Genomic DNA, 21111 nt, shown 5'->3' with positions numbered 1-21111 from the left:
GGAGTTACGATTGAGGTTTTTTTCTTTAAACGATCCAAATTTATTATTAAATGATAAATGTGACATTTTAATATTTTTAAAACTCTTTAAACCTTTTGACAAATACATCATATCAGAGAAATACTTTTTTTTGGGACAAATACATTATATTAGACAAATAATGTTTTGGTTACATTTTAGAAATATAATGGGTAATTAAAAAAAGTAGAGATCTAAATAATAAAAATGAGAAATATTATGGACCGCATTCTCTTTATCCCTAGCATATGCATTTATCTGTTTTGTACACCTCGTTTGTGTCAATTAATTTTTTATCAACATTTTGCATATGAGGTAGATTATCGAACTTCATTACAAAGAACAAAAATAGAATGAGCTTTAATTTAATTATGCTAAGTCTCCGAAGGCCGAAGGTATTAATGTATACTTTCTCTTTGTACTATGAGAAATTGATATTGCCTGATCGATGATAAATGTTAGGGTCCATGAATAATCTTTTTTATTGAATATTATAATTAAGAAGTTAATTATTCCAATTTAAATGTGAAAAGATATATGAAAGCAGCAAAGGATATGGTGGCAATTTACAAAGCGGTGCGTTTTAGATGTTTGAGTGTAGCCTAAAAAAGCGCCCCGGTCGGCACCAATTGGAAAAGTATAAAAACTTTAAAAGTCGATAACTTTGTGCTCGGAAGTCCGATTAAGGCGTTTTTTTTTTTAAACTGCATAATTTTTGGAGACAAATAGGGTGGTCAAGTTCCGGAGGAGCTTGGGGGCGTTTTTTGACCCTTAATTTCGAATTTTTCTTGTATTTTGACACATTTTTAAGATTACAATTTTTTTGACCCTCGTCGTCAGCCGGTTAATCATCTTTTCGCGGCCGACCCCTTCACTTTTGCGTGCGTTAGCGGGTTTGGACCGCCGGCGCGGGGTCTCCGGGGCACCTCGGACCCGCCGGGGAGCGGGGAAAGGGCCGCGGAGGGATGAATTGTGCGGCGGCCGAGTCGGGGCAGGCGAGGGGGGCACGGGTTAAGTAGATTTGCAGTGCACATGCTGATGGGTGCGACCATACCAGCACTAATGCACCGGATCCCATCAGAACTCCGCAGTTAAGCGTGCTTGGGCGAGAGCAGTACTAAGATGGGTGACCTCTTGGGAAGTCCTCGTGTTGCACCCCTCTTTTTATCTTTTCAGCCGGTTAATCATCTTTTCGCGGCCGACCCCTTCAATTTTTGGAGACAAATAGGGTGGTCAAGTTCCGGAGGAGCTTGGGGGCGTTTTTTGACCCTTAATTTCGAATTTTTCTTGTATTTTGACACATTTTTAAGATTACAATTTTTTTGACCCTCGTCGTCAGCCGGTTAATCATCTTTTCGCGGCCGACCCCTTCACTTTTGCGTGCGTTAGCGGGTTTGGACCGCCGGCGCGGGGTCTCCGGGGCACCTCGGACCCGCCGGGGAGCGGGGAAAGGGCCGCGGAGGGATGAATTGTGCGGCGGCCGAGTCGGGGCAGGCGAGGGGGGCACGGGTTAAGTAGATTTGCAGTGCACATGCTGATGGGTGCGACCATACCAGCACTAATGCACCGGATCCCATCAGAACTCCGCAGTTAAGCGTGCTTGGGCGAGAGCAGTACTAAGATGGGTGACCTCTTGGGAAGTCCTCGTGTTGCACCCCTCTTTTTATCTTTTCAGCCGGTTAATCATCTTTTCGCGGCCGACCCCTTCAATTTTTGGAGACAAATAGGGTGGTCAAGCTCCGGAGGAGCTTGGGGGCATTTTTTGACCTTTAATTTTGAATTTTTCTTGTATTTTGACACATTTTTAAGATTACAATTTTTTTGACCCTCGTCGTCAGCCGGTTAATCATCTTTTCGCGGCCGACCCCTTCACTTTTGCGTGCGTTAGCGGGTTTCCACCTCCGGCGCGGGGTCTCCGGGGCACCTCGGACCCGCCGGGGAGCGGGGAAAGGGCCGCGGAGGGATGAATTGTGCGGCGGCGGAGTCGGGGCAAGCGAGGGGGGCACGGGTTAACTAGATTTGCAGTGCACATGCTGATGGGTGCGACCACACCAGCACTAATGCACCGGATCCCATCAGAACTCCGCAGTTAAGCATGCTTGGGCGAGAGCAGTACTAAAATGGGTGACCTCTTTGGAAGTCCTCGTGTTGCACCCCTCTTTTTATCTTTTCAGCCGGTTAATCATCTTTTCGCGGCCGACCCCTTCAATGTTTGGAGACAAATAGGGTGGTCAAGCTCCGGAGGAGCTTGGGGCCGTTTTTTGACCCTTAATTTCGAATTTTTCTTGTATTTTGACACATTTTTAAGATTACAATTTTTTTGACCCTCGTCGTCAGCCGGTTAATCATCTTTTCGCGGCCGACCACTTCACTTTTGCGTGCGTTAGCGGGTTTCAAGCGCAGGCGCGGGGTCTCCGGGTCACCTCGGACCCGCCGGGGAGCGGGGAAAGGGCCGCAGAGGGATAAATTGTGTGGCGGCCGAGTCGGGGCAGGCGAGGGGGGCACGGGTTAACTAGATTTGCAGTGCACTTGCTGATTGGTGCAACCACACCAGCACTAATGCACCGGATCCCATCAGAACTCCCAGTTAAGCATGCTTGGGCGAGAGCAGTACTAAGATGGGTGACCTCTTGGGAAGTCCTCGTGTTGCACCCCTCTTTTTATCTTTTCAGTCGGTTAATCATCTTTTCGCGGCCGACCCCTTCAATTTTTGGAGACAAATAGGGTGGTCAAGCTCCAGAGGAGCCTGGGGGCATTTTTTGACCTTTAATTTTGAATTTTTCTTGTATTTTGACACATTTTTAAGATTACAATTTTTTTGACCCTCGTCGTCAGCCGGTTAATCATCTTTTCGCGGCCGACCCCTTCACTTTTGCGTGCGTTAGCGGGTTTCCACCTCCGGCGCGGGGTCTCCGGGGCACCTCGGACCCGCCGAGGAGCGGGGAAAGGGCGGCGGAGGGATGAATTGTGCGGCGGCCGAGTCGGGGCAAGCGAGGGGGGCACGGGTTAACTAGATTTGCAGTGCACATGCTGATGGGTGCGACCACACCAGCACTAATGCACCGGATCCCATCAGAACTCCCAGTTAAGCGTGCTTGGGCGAGAGCAGTACTAAGATGGGTGACCTCTTGGGAAGTCCTCGTGTTGCACCGCTCTTTTTATCTTTTCAGTCGGTTAATCATCTTTTCGCGGCCGACCCCTTCAATTTTTGGAGACAAATAGGGTGGTCAAGCTCCGGAGGAGCTTGGGGGCATTTTTTGACCTTTAATTTCGAATTTTTCTTGTATTTTGACACATTTTTAAGATTACAATTTTTTTGACCCTCGTCGTCAGCCGGTTAATCATCTTTTCGCGGCCGACCCCTTCACTTTTGCGTGCGTTAGCGGGTTTCCACCTCCGGCGCGGGGTCTCCGGGGCACCTCGGACCCGCCGGGGAGCGGGGAAAGGGCCGCGGAGGGATGAATTGTGCGGCGGCCGAGTCGGGGCAAGCGAGGGGGGCACGGGTTAACTAGATTTGCAGTGCACATGCTGATCGGTGCGACCACACCAGCACTAATGCACCGGATCCCATCAGAACTCCGCAGTTAAGCGTGCTTGGGCGAGAGCAGTACTAAAATGGGTGACCTCTTGGGAAGTCCTCGTGTTGCACCCCTCTTTTTATCTGTTCAGCCGGTTAATCATCTTTTCGCGGCCGACCCCTTCAATGTTTGGAGACAAATAGGGTGGTCAAGCTCCGGAAGAGCTTGGGGGCGTTTTTTGACCCTTAATTTCGAATTTTTCTTGTATTTTGACACATTTTTAAGATTACAATTTTTTTGACCCTCATCGTCAGCCGGTTAATCATCTTTTCGTGGCCGACCCCTTCACTTTTGCGTGCGTTAGCGGGTTTCAAGCGCAGGCGCGGGGTCTCCAAGGCACCTCGGACCCGCCGGGGAGCGGGGAAAGGGCCGTGGAGGGATGAATTGTGCGGCGGCCGAGTCGGGGCAGGCGAGGGGGGCACGGGTTAACTAGATTTGCAGTGCACTTGCTGATTGGTGCAACCACACCAGCACTAATGCACCGGATCCCATCAGAACTCCCAGTTAAGCGTGCTTGGGCGAGAGCAGTACTAAGATGGGTGACCTCTTGGGAAGTCCTCGTGTTGCACCCCTCTTTTTATCTTTTCAGTCGGTTAATCATCTTTTCGCGGCCGACCCCTTCAACTTTTGGAGACAAATAGGGTGGTCAAGCTCCGGAGGAGCTTGGGGCCGTTTTTTGACCCTTAATTTCGAATTTTTCTTGTATTTTGACACATTTTTAAGATTACAATTTTTTTGACCCTCGTCGTCAGCCGGTTAATCATCTTTTCGCGGCCGACCCCTTCACTTTTGCGTTCGTTAGCGGGTTTCGACCGCCGGCGCGGGGTCTCCGGGGCACTTCGGAGCCGCCGGGGAGCGGGGAAAGGGCCGCGGAGGTATGAATTGTGCGGCGGCCGAGTCGGGGCAGGCGAGGGGGGCACGGCTTAAGTAGATTTGCAGTGCACATGCTGATGGGTGCGACCATACCAGCACTAATGCACCGGATCCCATCAGAACTCCGCAGGTAAGAGTGCGTGGGCGAGAGCAGTACTAAGGTGGGTGACCTCTTGGGAAGTCCTAGTGTTGCACCCCTCTTTTTATCTTTTCAGCCGGTTAATCATCTTTTCGCGGCTGACCCCTTCACTTCTGCGTGCGTTAGCGGGTTTCGACCGCCGGCGCGGTGTCTCCAGGGCACCTCGGACCCGCCGGGGTGCGGGGAAAGGGCCGCGGAAGGATGAATTGTGCGGCGGCCGAGTCGGGGCAGGCGAGGGGGGCACGGCTTAAGTAGATTTGCAGTGCACATGCTGATGGGTGCGACCATACCAGCACTAATGCACCGGATCCCATCAGAACTCCGCAGTTAAGAGTGCTTGGGCGAGAGCAGTACTAAGGTGGGTGACCTCTTGGGAAGTCCTCGTGTTGCACCCCTCTTTTTATCTTTTCAGCCGGTTAATCATCTTTTCGCGGCCGACCCCTTCACTTTTGCGTGCGTTAGCGGGTTTCGACCGCCGGTGCGGGGTCTCCTGGGCACCTCGGACCCGCCGGGGAGCGGGGAAATGGCCGCGGAAGGATGAATTGTACGGCGGCCGAGTCGGGGCAGGCGAGGGGGGCACGGGTTAAGTAGATTTGCAGTGCACATGCTGATGGGTGCGACCATACCAGCACTAATGCACCGGATCCCATCAGAACCCTGCAGTTAAGCGTTCTTGGACAAGGGCAGTATTAAGATGGGTTACCTCTTGGGAAGTCCTCGTGTCGCACCCGTCTTTTTATCTTTTTAGCCGGTTAATCATCTTTTCGCGGCCGACCCCTTCACTTTTGCTTGCATTAGCGGGTTTCGACTGCCGGCGCGGAGTCTCCTGGGCACCATGGACCCGCCAGGGAGCGGGGAAAGGGCCGCGGAGGGATGAATTGTGCGGCTTTATGGAGACACACCATCGTATGCTGCTGCTTAATGACTTAGTGCTATATATTGAGGCTATATAATCACCAGCTTTTATTTTTAATTGAAGCTGTTAGCATTTTTTTTTGGTTTATTTGTTGATCGATGTTTACATGTTTCAATTATGTAGTGCTACAAATTAGAAGTTTGGAGTTGAGCTGTTCGTTAGGAGGTAAAATGCCTTAAGTTTTAAGTAATCTCTTATGACTTTGTCTAATGGAAGTGTGATTGACTATCATTTCTTTGATCTTTTAGGTTTTGGATATGCTTTTTGGTAATGTCAAGGCTGAGGTTAATACTTGCGAAGGTGAGACAAAGCTTTATTAAGAGATTAGGAAGTTAAAGCTTGTGATTTAGGTAGATAACTTTGTGCAATTGATGTTTTGTAATTTCAAAACTGAAAAGTAAGGTCATTGTTGGTTTTACATGTCTAATTTTGCTAGAAAATTGATTATTGAAGTGAAAAGATGATAAATGGTTTATTGATTCTGCAGAAAATTTAAAGATTGTTGGATTGTTATCATAACTATGATTGTTTCGAAATATGACTAAATGATGCTTGATTCACTTGAAATTTTGAGTATTAAAAGCTGAATTGTATATTTCGAGTCCGGAAATTTTAGAGTGAATTGAAGTAATAGTTGATTTTAATGGATTTTTCAAAATGGTCAGTTGCTGTTGGAATTTATCAGAAACCGTGTATGTACCATGTTTAGTGTTATAAACGAATTTGAGATATTAAACTTCAATATATCTATTTAAAATGTGGAAAGTTCTATGGTAATTGAACTTCTTGTAATTTTTTTTTTCATACTCTACTGCTTTAGTCGTAAACCCCTTGACAAAACTGTTCTCTTGTGTTTGATCTTATGAAACATTAGTTTAATGATATTAGAATGTCGTGAAATTTTAATATGTTAATAGAGTCATATGTGTAATTATGCTCGGGAAATTTTCATCCCAATATATTGAGTATTTTAATTTTAATAAATCGCCAAAGCTCAGTTGTTTCTGTGTGAATTAAAAAGGTAGTTTTGATTTGTTTTCTTCAATCCTATGAGAACCCTACTATAGAGTTCTCCAAATGGCTTGCAAATGTTATATGTTGTGTTTATGTGTCTAATAATATTATGAAAGTTTTCATAATATTTTGAATAGTATTGGATTTTTAAAGAAAATCATAAGCTTAGGTTGTCGGTGTTTCCTGTCAATAAACCAGTTTTCTATAACCTTGTATGAGTCATATAAACAATGATAAATGAAACTAAATTGAGCTAAAACATTATATTCTAGGTGCTTTGCATGTCTAGATTATATCTACAAATTTGTATAGTAGTTAAACCAAACTAATAATTTAAGTTAGTATTTACATTTTGGATTGGAGTCGGAATCCTGAGATTAAGAGTGTGAAGAAGAGTGTGAGTAAGTTGTTTACTTACATTGGAATTAGATATGGAATTAAAACTAGAATCTAATTTATGTGTTTACATTTTGGATTAGAGTGGGAATCTTGAGATTAAGAGTGTGAAGAAGAGTGGGCGTAAGTTGTTTACTTACATTGGAATGAGAATATGGAATTAAAACCAGAATCCAATTTATGTGTTTACATTGTTGATAACTCTATGAAATGAGAGTTATTACAGCAATTCTACACTTAAATCGAGATCACTTAGAGAGTAAATGATGTGTTTTTATTATATTTTGGTTATATTGTGCATAAACATTTATTTTAGTTGAGTCTTAATAAGTTTTACTTGAATTAAAGTAATTTGTGCTCAAAACATGTGCATAATTGTAGGTTTTCAGAAGTTTATAATTCATGAAGAGATGCTGAGATATTAGACTAGTAAGAGGAGGAAAGAAGATGACCACAAAAGAAGTAAAGCACAATCGAGAACAGTGCAATGTTATAGCTGTTGTTAGAGCAACCATTGTTATAGCAATCCTAGAGCACTGAGGGAGAAAACTTAGCGCGGGTCAGCTGCAGAATTGCGATCTGCAGTTTCCTAATTTAGCTCATGCACGCCCAAGGCTTTTGTTTACCCTAGTTTTTAGTTATAAAAGAAGGCGCGCCCCATATAAAACGGAGGCAAGGAATTATCATTAAACACATTAGAGAGGAAAAGAAGAAGAAGATCAGAATTCAAGAGGACGGCTTCAGCAGCATTGAAAAATCCCACAGAGTTATTTGGATTTACTTTTTGCCATTCTCAACTTATACCTTTCTTCTGTCTTTAACTGATCTAATGTATCCCGTGAACAATATGTTGAAGTTTGTTTTTCTTTTTCAGAATATGAACTAGATTTACTTGTAGTTGAGTGACAAACAATCTAATGGGTTCTTGACTGTTCTTATGAGTTGCTATGTCATTGCTGTAGCATTTTACTCTAGTAGCTATTATTATAATTGTTATTTCGGTTGACCACCCATTTAATAGTTCAAGTTAAGATAGAGCCGCAAAATGGCATGTCTTAGCGGATATTATTAGAGTAATACTTGATCTTACTTTAAGTTTCCTGGATTAAGTTATCTTGAATCCCATAAGGGCTATACTTGAAGTTAAGATTTGTGACAAACTAGATATAAGTACTCACTTTGTAGGGTGGAGAGAATAAAGGTCCATAAGGCCATGCCACAGGTAGAATGATAACTGGTCATTGCTAATATACTTGAGGGTGTGAGAGTTCTAACACGCGACAGCTGAGGATGCAGAATAATTATGCCCAGCACTGTAGCAATTGTTGTAACAACTAGTGTTAACTTGATGAAAAGCAGTCAACCCCTAAAGAGAGTTTGATCATTCAACTACCATATTCTCAATTGATTTTTAGACGCAATTTAATTTAATTTATTTCATTACTGAATTGTTTTATTTTATTCTCTCGCAATTATCAATTTCAATAGAACCTGCTTTACATTTGTTAACTTCAGACTTAAGTTAGATTGCACTATTGTGATTGCTGTAGCATTTCTAGTGACATCAATGTCTGTGGAGACGATCTTGAATATTCATCACTTTATTACTTGTTGTGTACACTTGCACATTGGCATCAATAGCATTTGATTATAAAAATAACCATAAATTATCTTGGATTGGGAGCAAATGGTCTCAAATTACAGTTTTACCCGTATTTAAATAATTATAGTTTTTAATTACAAAATTAATAAAAAATATATTTGAAAAATAAAATATTTATTTTATTATATTTGTAAATTAATAATAATTATTAATATTCTTAATTATGTAAATCAAAATTTTTATTACTTTTAATTTTAATTGTGTAAATAAAAAATTATTAATAACAGCAAGACAAATGAAACATTATTATTATTAATATTGTACAAAATTGATATTTTCTTAGAATAAAATATTTATTATTATTAATTACTAATATTAAATAAATATAATACTATTATTTTTAAATAAATATAATAATATTATATTTTCAAATAAAGATAGTATATAGTAATATTATTAATTCTCTATGAGTATAATAATATTATTTTTAAGTAATTTTAATTTAGAATCAATGTAAGTTATTATTTTTAACTAAATATAATAATATTATACTTAAATATATTTAATATCATTATTTTTAATAAATGTAATTTATAAAATAAAATAATATTATTATTTAAATAAATATGATATTATTTATTTTATTTTATTAAATATAAGGGTAAAAAGGGAAGAGAGAGGAGTGAATTCCCACTTCTACCTCCCCTATGGGAGTAGGAATCCCACTGCCCACTCCAAATTTAAGTGGGGCCCACAAAGTGAGATTCTCACTCCCCCTTTAAAATTTGCAAATAAACACTAAGTGGGAGAAATCAACGCTGCTCACTCCCACTCTAAAAAATAAACACAATAAAAAGGGATTATTGAACAAGGCCTATCCTTATTACATGCTCTAAAATAGTCCCAAAGGTTTCTACAGATTTCCATGAATTTTATATGTACATTATTTGTTATTCAATGAATAAAATTATAGAGTTTGAAGTTTGGTTTTATAAATAAGAGATTGACATTGTTTTCGCTTGATTGCGAACTTAATGGATTCTTGAGATTGATTCTTATGTGTTTAATTTTCAATTTTCTTTTGAAATCTTTGAGCATGTTTTCATGGCCTCTTGAATAAATGAGATGTGATGAGAATTATTATGCTTAAAAGTGTATGGGCTAATAGCGTATACCTGGATTTTTTTAGGTATGTTGTCAATGGAGATGATGGAAGTAGTTTGTGTGCTATGCTTAGACAATGCTTTGGAGTTTCATACTTTTTAGCTCACTTCTTGGATGGGGGTGTGACACAGGTCGACAACTTTTTTGTAATGGTAATGGGGAGGGAAAGCCTCCATTGCTCATGACATATATAGTGGAAGATGATGATTAAAATTAATTCATGTATGGCGTTCCTCCGTCAATTCTCTTCTTTACACATTTTTTTTTTTTTGTAATTATAAAGTTTGAGATGCCTTTGTTTATGGGTTTCATTTACAAGCTATGATGAAATTAATCCAAAATAATTAAAGTGCTATACGTATTATTTGATCTTTAAAATAAAAAATTTATAAATTACCACTTGCACGAAAGTTATTTGGTAATTTAAAATTGTCACCATAGTTATTTTCGTTTGAAAAATTAAACAAATTACAAAATAATGAAACAAATAATAATTAAAATGATAAATTATTACTTGGAGTAATAATGATCACTTAATTTATCAAATAATTTTAATGCAACATTTTTATATTTTTTTTCTTAATAGATGGGGCTTAATTAAACTTAATTAATAATTAAAAGAATATGAAACGAAAAAAATAATTTTGATTATAAATTATCACTTGAATTCAAGAAACTTTGAAATGCAACATGATATTTTATACATGTGTTAGGCAATGTGATACATTAAATATCAATATCAAACATTCATTGTATCAGTTAACCGCTTCATTCATTGTCAAACAAGCCAGCTAACCATTTCACACTTAGCTATTTTTGGAGTGGAAGCGGTTAACCGCTTAATTCTTTAGCTTAACAATCCGACTAACTATTTCGTTGTTAGCTATTTCTAGAATGCAAGCAGTTAACTGCTTGATTCCTTGTTAAATTAGTTGGCTAACCATTTCCTTTCTGGGTGTTTTCTGGAGTGGAAACGGTAAACCACTTAATTCTTCGTTAAATCAGCCGACTAACCGTTTCATTGTTGGGTGTCTCTGGAGTGGAAGCGGTTATCTGTTTAATTATTCCTTAAATCAATTGGTTAGTTGTTTCATTGTTTGGTGTGTCTAGAGTGGAAGCGGTTAACCGTTAGATTTATTGTTAAATAAGCTGGCTAGCCGGCTTCGTGATTAATTATATGCACTATTACTTCGTCTTCCTCATCCATTTTCAATTTTTGTCTTTATTCAAGACACCGAACAATTCAAGTGAAACATGCAACAAGTGAGGTCAAACATGCAACATGAAATTTACATGTAAAAAGGTCGTGTCAAACATGCAACACCTGAGGTTAAACATACAACAACTGAGGTTAAATATGAGAACTACGTCAATATGCAATAGTTCACGTGAAAGATGTAACAATGGAGGTCAAACATGCAACACGGATGTGAAAAATGAAACATGTGGGAAAATTTTCATTTTTTAGCTTTATTCAAGACATTCAACAATCCAAGTGAAACATGCAACAAGTGATGTTAAACATACAACTTGAAATTTACATGTAAAAAGGTCACGTAAAACATACAACACCTATGGGTCAAATATGCAACAAATGAGGTTAAACATAAGAACCACATCAACATGCAACAGTTCACGTGAAAGATGTAATGACAAAGATCAAATATGCAACACGGACATGAAACATGAAATAGGCAAGAAAATTTTTATTTTTTTGACTTTATTCAAGACATGCGATAATCCACGTGAAACATGCAACAAGTGGTCAAACATACAACATAAAATTTACACGTAAAACATGCAACACTTGAGATCAAACATCATAATCACATCAACATGCAATCGTTCATGTGAAAGATGCAACAACGGAGGATAAATATGGAATATAGAGTGAAACATGAAACGGTCGGGAAAATTTTTATTTTTTGACTTTATTCAAGATATGCAACAATCCAAGTGAAACTACAACAAGAGAGGTCCAACATGCAATTAGAAATTTACATGTAAAAAGGTTACATAAAAACATGCAACACCTGAGGTTAAACATGCAACATATAATGTTAAATATGAAAACCATGTCAAAATACAACAATTCACATGAAAGATACAACAAAAGTAATCAAATATGCAACAAAGATATCAAACATGAAACAGGAAAGGGGGGAGAACATTTTAGGGTATTTAAAATAATAAAATTGAGACAAATAACAAAATACATAAAAATTTTGAGTTTAAATACTACACATCACATATGATAAATATATGAAACAAATATTTCTCCTTTATTATATAATTTTTTTCTCTTGATTTTGACAACATTATATCTTTCTTTTATTTCCTATTTATTAATTTTTACTATTAATATTATTTTTCCCATAATTTTTAAATTAATATATTATTTTAATTTAATTTCTTAAATTAAAAAAAAGGTGCAACCGGTTTTGTTTGGGGGTAATTTTTAAAAACCTCCCCTGAGGTTTGAGGTTGTTGCAAATAGATGGCGAAAATCATTTTATTTGTAAAAGGCCCCCTACCGTCAGTTAAAATTTTTATTGACTAACTGTTAACTTTGAAAAAACAATATTACCCCTAATCCTCACTTTCTGCTTTTCACTTTCTGCTTTTTATAGGCTTCCATACATATCAAGTTTCGTGTTGTAATTATTAATCCATATTAACTAGATGTATGATGAACAAGCAATTATGAGATCCATCTTCCACATTAGAAAATCCAAATTTTTTTTAAAAAAAAAAAGTCACCAACAACAGGTCTCATCACCTAATGAGAATTTTGCATTGGGGTGCTGGTCAAAGATATATAAAACCAACTCAGTTTAGCAGCAAAAGATTTCTGGACAGGCAAGTGAAGTCATCACCGAATCAGAAATTTGCACTGGGTGCTGATCAAAGATAGATAAAATTGACTGGAACTTTACAGCTAAAGATTTCTAGACAGGCTAATGATAAACTTGTTTAATGCTTACCAGAAGCACTAGGAGTGGTTTGGCCTCTTTTCTCCGCATCTTGATTATCCTTTGTATTCCGTCCAGATGTTAAGAGGTTTGCGGTTGGTGTCTTTTCCTGCCTGAGAACCAGATGCCATATCCGTTCCTCCCTCACGTTTCTGCCGGGCTTGCTCAGCCATAAGTTGCCATTTCGAAAACATGTCACCTCCCCCAACAGCAGCGCGAGCAGCAACATTTGCAGCTGTCGTTCTCATTTTGTTATCCTCCTCTTTGTTTACCTGCAAAAACTTACACAAGACAGAACTTCATTTGTATGAGTGGTCAATATATCCAATGCTTGGCAGAATGTTAATCCTCGATACCTTCACTGATTTTATACGACCATCATCTTTCTCCTTCTCACCATCATCTTTAACCTTCTGCAGCGTAAATCTAAATGACAAGTCATCTTAGGCAACAAAATTATAAAGTATTTGGTAATATTTTGAAATGTCAATAATACCCCCATCTACCTAAATAGTAAGTAAACGGAGCAAAAATGTAAGTGATTTTTTACAAATAAAATTATTTTCGCCATTTATTTGCAACAGCCTCAAGCTTCAGGGGAGATTTTTTAAAATTACCCTTTTGTTTGGCTGCCAGCCGGGCTCTCACGCACCATCCCGGCATTGTAGCCAACCAAACCCATCTTTTGAGAACAAAAAAATGATCGGTTTTACTAATAAAATTGTATTGGAATTTGACGACGGAAACCTTCATAAAGAAAGGGGTAAGGCTACAGTGCAACTGTGGTACCGTGCCACAGTTGCATCAGCCGTTGAATCCACTCAAATAAATGAGGTCCACTTAAATAAGTGAAAATCCAACGGTTGGGTGCAACTGTGGCACGGTACCACAGTTGCAGATTTATCCTAAAGAAAGATATTATCTATGTCCAAAATTCTGATTTAAGAAAGTTAGGGACCCACATTTTATTATCTCATTTCATTTTTAGGCGTCTGCGGTCTGCAGGCTTCTCTCTGAACCACACCTATTAACTCATCTCCGTGTGTGCGCGCATGTGGTGGCAGTACATATAAACAAAATCTCAATTGTCAAGGTTAGTGCTTCAATTTTCTTCATTTTTGTTTCATTTTCTTGTAATATTCTTGAATTTCTCTGTGTATATACTCTTTTCCATGAACAAAAATGTAAAACAAGAATAAAAATTGAAGCTTAATAGAATGTTAATGGCATCTTCATTCATCATTATTTCTTCTTATTTTTTTATTCTCTTTTTTAAATTCATAGGCCGACTTTCTTTATGCGGGTATCGATATTACATGAAAGTGCTTAGCTTTGTTTTCTTTTTGCTCTGTTATTTTATTTTATTTTTTTACCAATTCGGCCTTGATTGAATCAGTGTCTTTTACGTTCAATTTTAGGCTTGACGTGAATTTTATTTTCTACCATTTTCTTTTTTTTGGCCATCTGGGTTGTTGATAATTTTTCATCTTAATTGTGAAATTAGTTTCTAAAAGGATGGTTACATGTTGAAGTAGTTGCTTTATACAGTTTCAAGTTTTAGTCTAAATAATTTTTTTGTCGAAAAAAATGAGCTGATAATTTTACATCATATGTGGCAATCGCCATGGCTTTTCCTTAGACGAACTTGTTTTTGCTTTTAGAAAACAACCATGTAGTGATAGTAATTAATCAGAGTAGTGCTTAGTTCCTATTATAAAGAACTAAAGACAAAGAATCGATCGTTAATACAATGAGCAAGATTTTTTTTTTTTCTTTTTAGGATTCCATGGTTTGTGGGGGCAGTCTGGGATTGTGGATGAAATGTGGAACTGTTAAACACTTGCCTGCTTGGACTTGATCGACATACTGCTTTGCTGGTGTTTGTTTTAGTTGAGAGAAGCATTTGCTACATTCAACTGGAATTTGAATCTTTTACATGATAAGGGTGTTACACTCTAAACTTTTAGTGCTGTTGCTTAGTACTTGGACTGATAGGATGATTTTAATCTAATGCATTGTAGCTTGTTCCTGAACTTCATCAATTTGTTTGTCATCACACTGGGTATATTCATAATTCTGCAGTAACTGCCATGCTAAATTTTTTGAATTAGGGTATTGTCAACTGTTATCATGCATAGAACACAATTATGAAGATCCTGCGAGTTATTCTTGCATTGTTATCTAGGGCTATAACTCTATCTTGCATTGGTGATCCGATGAACATTTTAAAACGAGCATGAGTTTCACTGATTATGGGCTCATAATTATCAATCTGTACAAGCGTTCAGGTTTAAGCACTAGTAAGATTGAGGGTTTGCATACAAAAAATGGTGTAAAATTTTCTATATTATTACTTTTTAATGCGGTGTATTGACTTCTATTTCATTGTATTGGTTTCCTAAGTTTATATGCTTGTAGCTGGCGTCAAATGGGAGCACTGCCATTGCACTCAAGTTTGTTGATACTAGAGAGAGATGTCTTTGAAAGTTCTTATATAAGGCTTGCAGTTAGTGCAAACCAGAAGTGGAAAAATGAACCTAGTACAAGTGGACAGACTTCAAAGATCGGTTCAAAGTCTGCTTGTTTTCTCGGAAAGAGGTAATTTTGAACTTTATCAGAATTTTAATTGTATAGTGTCTTCTATTTTCCCATGGAACCCTGATCATGAGCTAGTCTTATTAGAGTGAACTCAAAATTCTCTTCACAGATCTCAAACATCAGCATATGAACTAAACTATTGTTCTGTTTCTCTCTTTAGTATGCACAATAATGTGATATAGCTCTTTTCTTTTAATTTTATTGTGGTAAAGTATCTTCCTTTGTGAATAGCCTGGACTACTCATGCACTTTCCAATTTATGTTCAGTTCCCATCCTTTCTGTGCTGGAATGTATTGCCATATTTCTCTCAAGCTCTTTCTTAGGTTCATATATATATTGTTCTTGTTTTTATCCAGAAGCTTTGATCTTGGAGAATGTTGTGGACTCAATACTAATTTTGAATTTTCTGCTATATTATGTGGAGCTCTTTCTATGTATGCTCAACTGGCAGTGATATTAGAAATTTAGAATGTTAGATTCCTATCTGACACAAGATCTGTTTTGATCATTTGGAACTAGTTCAGTCTGTTTCAAAGTCTTAATTGGCATTCAGGAGTCCTCCGAAATACAGATCCGATTGTGTTACTTCAGCTTAGATTTTTGTATGTGATTTTTCAATTGCATTTTAATGAGTCTTGAACACTTCTCCAAATAAATGAGGATAATTTCAATTAGGGACCTCATTTCTATTCTATTGTGGTAACTTGCAATGGTTTGTGTAGTTATGCGCCCATTCTGAGATGGAATTGATTGAAATGGTCCAAGATATTTTAAATCTTTACGTGTTAGCTTGTTGATGTTGATTGCCTCTGAACTTGGCATTTGTGTTCTTTTTGCTAACATAGTTTTCTGATGAGAAGACATGGCTGGAAAATAGCATTTGCGTTGGACACAGGTGGAATATCTGGGAGTGGTGGACAAGAGAGCCTCAATGGTGATGGTCCTGATCTTGGTGGCACTAGATTGGGAAGGATAGTTAGTGCAGGTGGTAGACAGCTACTGGAGAAGCTGAACATAGCGAGAAAGAACCTTCCAATGAAGATATTTCTCCTGCTATTGGGTTTCTACACAGCAAATGCTCTAGCTACGATCCTTGGACAGACAGGTGACTGGGATGTACTGGTTGCAGGTGTTGTAGTTGCTGCCATTGAAGGTATAGGTATGCTTATGTACAAAAAGCCACCGTCGTCAACTGGGAGGCTGCAATCCTTTGTGGTGATGATGAACTATTGGAAAGCCGGTGTGTGCTTAGGCCTCTTTGTGGATGCTTTTAAACTGGGAAGTTAATTAGCCTAGCAATAGGTATGTCCTCAAGCCAGGATTCAGATTCTTTTCCTTTATGTTAGTAATGTCTCTGCTGCTGTAACCTAATTCAATGATAGGTTAGAGAAACTAGGTCCTGCATAATCTATTCATTTTCATATGCAATTGCTTTAGCATTCATTGAATGAAGCTGCACCAAGATGCCTTGTCTCACAGATTCCTAGATGCAATGAAATGTGAGTCCATTTGACATCATCTCTTGTTAGCTAGTTTATATGAAGGGAATGGCATCTTAACTCTGTAAAAGAAATGCAACAAGGTATCCCATTGTATTAAAGCTAGATTTCAAGTTTGGGATATGTTTCATGGTACCTTTCTCATCATCTCTTTACCTGAAAGGGATGGTTCCCGAATTGTGTTAAACTAACTGTTTCTGCTCTTTCCTTGTTTTACTTTTAGGATACATTGTTTTGTTGCATCAATCACATTCAACGCTTGGCTACATTTGACATGTTCATATTATAGTAATTAATATAGCGCTTATAGGGAAATAATGACTACTCTGCCATCCAATGGTCAGGTATTCAACTAGATGAAGCACTTCCATTTTATTCAAAATATTAATTTGGAATCAACACTCTTATTTTTCGATTTCATACATAAGACATGAACATATATGTTGACAACTTCTATGCAACTTCCTAATTATGTAGAAAGAGTAGAGAAATGTGCAGTATCAGACAGCATCAATCTGAAGGTATGCCTCCATTCTTTCAGCACCACCACTGTTGCCTCAGACACAGACATGGCATCAATCTGAATTTATGCCTCCATTCTTTCAGCACCACCACTGTTGCCTCATACACAGACATGGCATACTACAATTGGCGCCTTAGCAATTCAAGGCAGCAACTGGTATAAGACAATTCCCTTCATCCAAAACGCCTAATTAATCATCTGGGATCCTGTGAAATGCAATTAAGCATACAAGCAAATCGTAAATGCCAATCTTCATAGATTAATTTTGCATTTCAATGTTTGGACTATCTGGGATTCCGATGGATTTTCCCTTCAGATTCAATCTTATCTACATTGTCTACTATGTATTGGATTTTTTTTGAGAGGTCCTGTATGTGCTCTTCAATGTGATTGAAAAGAAGGTCGAGACATCTCCTAAGCGAAGCAGACCGTTTTCTCTCAATGATCAGCTGTTGAGTAAGTTCTTCAACTCTCCAATCTTCGGACTACAAGGTGCAAAAGGCAAAAAGGAAGTCGATGAAGAATAAATCATTAAGTTAAATGAATCCAATTAAACTGTTGTCTCAATGAATTTATGATTCGATCCACTACACGAGATGCCTTGTATCATTACTGCAACTGAAAATGTATTCTAATGAATTCCTTGAGAAATTCCTAGATATAAGGGCTTTATTTGAAGTGTCCATGGTCATTGGGAATATGAGAAGATGGAAGATGAAAACCAACCATAGGCAAGCATGGCTTCCACATCGAACACCATGAGATCATCCAAGTAATTTACCTTAAATCCTCAGCTCTAAAAGATTCCTTTATATCGGATAAAAATAAAACCACAGAATCCGATAATATAATAGATACAGAAAAGAAAATTAGTTCAGCTCTCACCTCAAACAATTATTTTACTAGTATAATTGCTCGTTATGTTTAAGAGATTCAATCTTTTCCAGCATCATTCTCACATCTAAACAGATTTCAACCTTTTCTAGCATCATTCTCACATCTACATACTAAAGTGAATGTAGATATTCTCAAGCAGATCTCAGACAGATAAACAGGCCAGCAAGTTCTTCAGTCTCCGAATCAGGATCAAGCCAAGCATATAAAATTAGTTTATTTCTTCTCATGTATAAAATTAGTTTAGTTCTTCTCAGTTCTCAAGTATAAAATTAGTTTACTTCTTCTCAAGTAACTACTGATAGCATGACAAGTCCCATATATCATATGTGATAATATTCCCAAAGGCAAATTTGAAGTTATCAGATACAAACTAAACGAGAAGTATAAGGACAAGAACTAACCACTATTTGTCTATAAAGCACTGTCGTCTGACCCTGGGTAGTAGACAGAGCATGAGTATGTTCCTTCACAAACTTTGTAACAACCCACTTTCCAAAGCTCATTTTCCTCACTGAAATCATTGCTTTACAACCAACTCGAGTGGGAGGCCGCAGCCTAATACTTTTCACTTCGTGCCTGGAGCTGGGAGGCTTTCTGTAACCCTCTTTATTACATACTAAGGATTGCGAAATAATGGATCCATCACGTTTAGAGCGAGTACGGTAGTTTATACGTGTAATGAAACCCAAACGCATGCCATATGCATTATAAAATGCATGTGCTGCAGCTACTGATTCGAATTCCTGACCCACATATGGTTCATCTCCACAAACTGTATTTAACTGCACTCCAGAAGAATGAGTCATTTTATCATTTTTCTCAACCTGAGAGACCATTTCAACTGAACTTCCAATTGCCATGCCTTCATTACCAAGGTGAGCCTCATTATCAGTTGTAATAAAATGTGTCCCACCAATTATTTCATAAGAATTTTGTTCAAGCTGAATCTCTGAATATAGTACAGAATCCTCTACATCATAAATATTCTGCACAATTACTTTCTATACACAATCTTATGAAAACAGAAAACAACATAACGTGGGATAGCCCGTATAATGAAGCATCTCACAATTACCTTGCTCATTATCATTTGCATCATCAGACACCTTGTCCTGAGCATCTTTATCATTTTGCTTAAGCTGAATGCCCATACCATGCCTAGAATCCACTGCAGCAAGAAAATTCCGAATTATTGTTTCCACTAAAATCTCCATAATAAATACCTCTTCCTTCGAAAAGAACATCAAAATTCTTTTAGATAATTTCTTGAAGAAGATGTAGAGATAAATGAAACAATGTTCATAATTAGGAACTTGCCACATGACACAAAATAGCAACAGAATTAACAAAAACCCAGCAATAAATTTCCAAATTAAATGAATAACTCAAGACAATCAGCGAAAGATTTCAGTGGCGTGAAACATAACTCTCTTTTTTTTCTTTCCTTCCAAAAAAAAAAAAAAAACTTGGAGGGTTTAATTCTTGATTCAAACTACAATACAATTTGAATTTTTTTTTAATACATGATTTCAATGTAATCTCACATAGAACCACAAAAATAATTTCTTTTTTCCTTCTTACTACATTTTAAACTCCGATCAAACAATGGTAACCAAAAATTATTCGTACAAACTTTTAATGAAACCCATTTCTTAAGCTGCTGTATATCTCCTGCTTTTTTGAACAAAGAATTGCATCACTTTGTAAATCATACAGACGCTTAAGCTTGCAGCGGGGCCTAGTAGGTAAAACTTGTGAATTTAACACTTTCTTCACCTACATAACACGGGATCCAATCAATTTCAGAATTTGTTAGGATTGCATAAGAGTTTCAGACTTTCAGAGTTCAAATAGTTCACATCAGAGTTAGCACATATTTGGTTTACATTTCTGTAACATTTAGATAAACAAATTGAAAACTGAAAAAGAGAATCCAATCTATTGTTCATGTAAAAGTGTAATTTCCTTTTGAACATTATACAAGCTCCTTAGGCTATATGTCTGGCACATCTCGCAATGGCAATGATCAATTGTAAAGAAAATTGAATTATATTTTTAAAAAATTAAATTTTTTTGAAAATTAAAAAAAAAAAATTTCTCTATCATATACATTAATGTTGCATTCGACATTTGACATCAATTGATACATTCAGAGGGGAAAAAAATGAATACACAGATTAAAAAAAAATTGGAAAATTAACTTAACGGAAGCTGTAAAACTCACTTGGGTGATTCACTTTCTTGCGGAGAAAATCAATCAACTCGTTAAAGAGAGAGAGGGAGACAAAATTTCCGTTTGGTTACTGAGAAAATTGAGAAGAAGTGTTTTCGTATCTGTATAATTTGTAAGATACGGTGCTACTTTCTGTGTAGATCTGGACCGTCCGTTTGATTGACAATTTTATTTTAGAGGCTTCTACCACCCTTTGAAATCTTTAAGAAACCCCACATTTTATTTTTATTTTTATGTCTCTTTCTTTCATGAAATTATACTACAATTTTCATTAAATTTATTTAGAACAAATTAATTAGATTAAAAATATATTTTTTACTAGGAGAATTATTTTTAATAGATAATTTACTTTTTTATTGTTAAAAATTATTTTTGATTTTATTTATAAAATTAATTATATCAAATATTAAGATTAAAATATAATTAGGGTTCATGATTTATAAATATATTTTAGTTTAATTAAATTCATATTTATCTTACGTAATTTCAAGTAATAATAAAACTATGATTTAAAAAAAAAAAAGTGTCCTAAGGATATTAAGGAGGTGTGAAAAGGATAACTCTCTATTTTTGGCTAATAACAGTTGGGAGACTGGAATTGGACTCTGCTATTTAAGAAAACATAACCCCATCTTGTTCCTAAAAATATCCATCTGGCACTTCTATAAATTTTGGGCCAAGGGGCTC

General features: G+C 37.4%; 2 protein-coding genes and 10 non-coding genes across 21 annotated transcripts; 11 read left to right on the top strand and 1 right to left on the bottom strand.

Annotated features, from left to right (window-relative positions):
- Positions 1-1058: 1058 nt before the first annotated feature.
- Positions 1059-1177, top strand: LOC112097548. The gene has a single exon (XR_002905079.1). It is a non-coding gene; the product is annotated as a 5S ribosomal RNA (ribosomal RNA).
- A 380-nt stretch (positions 1178-1557) lies between these two features.
- On the top strand, positions 1558-1676 carry LOC112097537. The gene has a single exon (XR_002905069.1). It is a non-coding gene; the product is annotated as a 5S ribosomal RNA (ribosomal RNA).
- Positions 1677-2056: 380 nt separating this feature from the next.
- On the top strand, positions 2057-2175 carry LOC112097470. The gene has a single exon (XR_002905002.1). It is a non-coding gene; the product is annotated as a 5S ribosomal RNA (ribosomal RNA).
- Positions 2176-2555: 380 nt separating this feature from the next.
- Positions 2556-2673, top strand: LOC112097503. The gene has a single exon (XR_002905035.1). It is a non-coding gene; the product is annotated as a 5S ribosomal RNA (ribosomal RNA).
- Positions 2674-3053: 380 nt separating this feature from the next.
- LOC112097492 lies at positions 3054-3171 on the top strand. The gene has a single exon (XR_002905024.1). It is a non-coding gene; the product is annotated as a 5S ribosomal RNA (ribosomal RNA).
- Positions 3172-3551: 380 nt separating this feature from the next.
- On the top strand, positions 3552-3670 carry LOC112097559. Its single transcript, XR_002905090.1, has one exon. It is a non-coding gene; the product is annotated as a 5S ribosomal RNA (ribosomal RNA).
- A 380-nt stretch (positions 3671-4050) lies between these two features.
- LOC112097481 lies at positions 4051-4168 on the top strand. Its single transcript, XR_002905013.1, has one exon. It is a non-coding gene; the product is annotated as a 5S ribosomal RNA (ribosomal RNA).
- Positions 4169-4548: 380 nt separating this feature from the next.
- On the top strand, positions 4549-4667 carry LOC112097571. Its single transcript, XR_002905101.1, has one exon. It is a non-coding gene; the product is annotated as a 5S ribosomal RNA (ribosomal RNA).
- A 217-nt stretch (positions 4668-4884) lies between these two features.
- Positions 4885-5003, top strand: LOC112097453. The gene has a single exon (XR_002904985.1). It is a non-coding gene; the product is annotated as a 5S ribosomal RNA (ribosomal RNA).
- A 217-nt stretch (positions 5004-5220) lies between these two features.
- On the top strand, positions 5221-5339 carry LOC112097514. Its single transcript, XR_002905046.1, has one exon. It is a non-coding gene; the product is annotated as a 5S ribosomal RNA (ribosomal RNA).
- An 8323-nt stretch (positions 5340-13662) lies between these two features.
- Positions 13663-18185, top strand: LOC18039284 (ycf20-like protein). Of its 7 annotated transcripts, XR_002904859.1 has the most exons (5): positions 13966-15271; positions 16118-16574; positions 17249-17292; positions 17378-17450; positions 17660-18185. XR_002904859.1 is itself a non-coding variant. In XM_024181718.1 (4 exons), exons 2-3 carry the CDS (start codon positions 15102-15104, stop codon positions 16557-16559), a joined length of 612 nt encoding a protein of 203 aa, XP_024037486.1. In that variant the 5' UTR covers positions 13663-13766; positions 15077-15101; the 3' UTR covers positions 16560-16574; positions 17249-18185. The 7 variants fall into 7 exon arrangements, 4 of the variants coding, with proteins under 4 accessions (XP_024037486.1, XP_024037485.1, XP_024037487.1 ...); XM_024181718.1 differs by adding an exon at positions 13663-13766 and having other exon boundaries at positions 15077-15271; positions 17249-18185; XM_024181717.1 differs by adding an exon at positions 13663-13766 and having other exon boundaries at positions 14454-15271; positions 17249-18185.
- On the bottom strand, positions 17726-20553 carry LOC18039944 (protein FAR1-RELATED SEQUENCE 3). Of its 4 annotated transcripts, none has more exons than XM_024181715.1 (4): positions 20416-20553; positions 19821-19967; positions 19267-19359; positions 17726-19161 (listed from the first exon to the last, which is right to left on the bottom strand). In XM_024181715.1, exons 3-4 carry the CDS (start codon positions 19340-19342, stop codon positions 18551-18553), a joined length of 687 nt encoding a protein of 228 aa, XP_024037483.1. In that variant the 5' UTR covers positions 19343-19359; positions 19821-19967; positions 20416-20553; the 3' UTR covers positions 17726-18550. The 4 variants fall into 4 exon arrangements, with proteins under 4 accessions (XP_024037483.1, XP_024037481.1, XP_024037484.1 ...); XM_024181713.1 differs by having other exon boundaries at positions 19825-19967; XM_024181716.1 differs by having other exon boundaries at positions 19906-19967.
- Between the last annotated feature and the right edge of the window lie 558 nt (positions 20554-21111).

This window comes from Citrus clementina, unplaced genomic scaffold (assembly GCF_000493195.1).
Source record: "Citrus clementina cultivar Clemenules unplaced genomic scaffold, Citrus_clementina_v1.0 scaffold_6, whole genome shotgun sequence".
NCBI lineage: Eukaryota > Viridiplantae > Streptophyta > Magnoliopsida > Sapindales > Rutaceae > Citrus > Citrus x clementina.
This window is presented reverse-complemented; position numbering and strand designations above follow the sequence as displayed.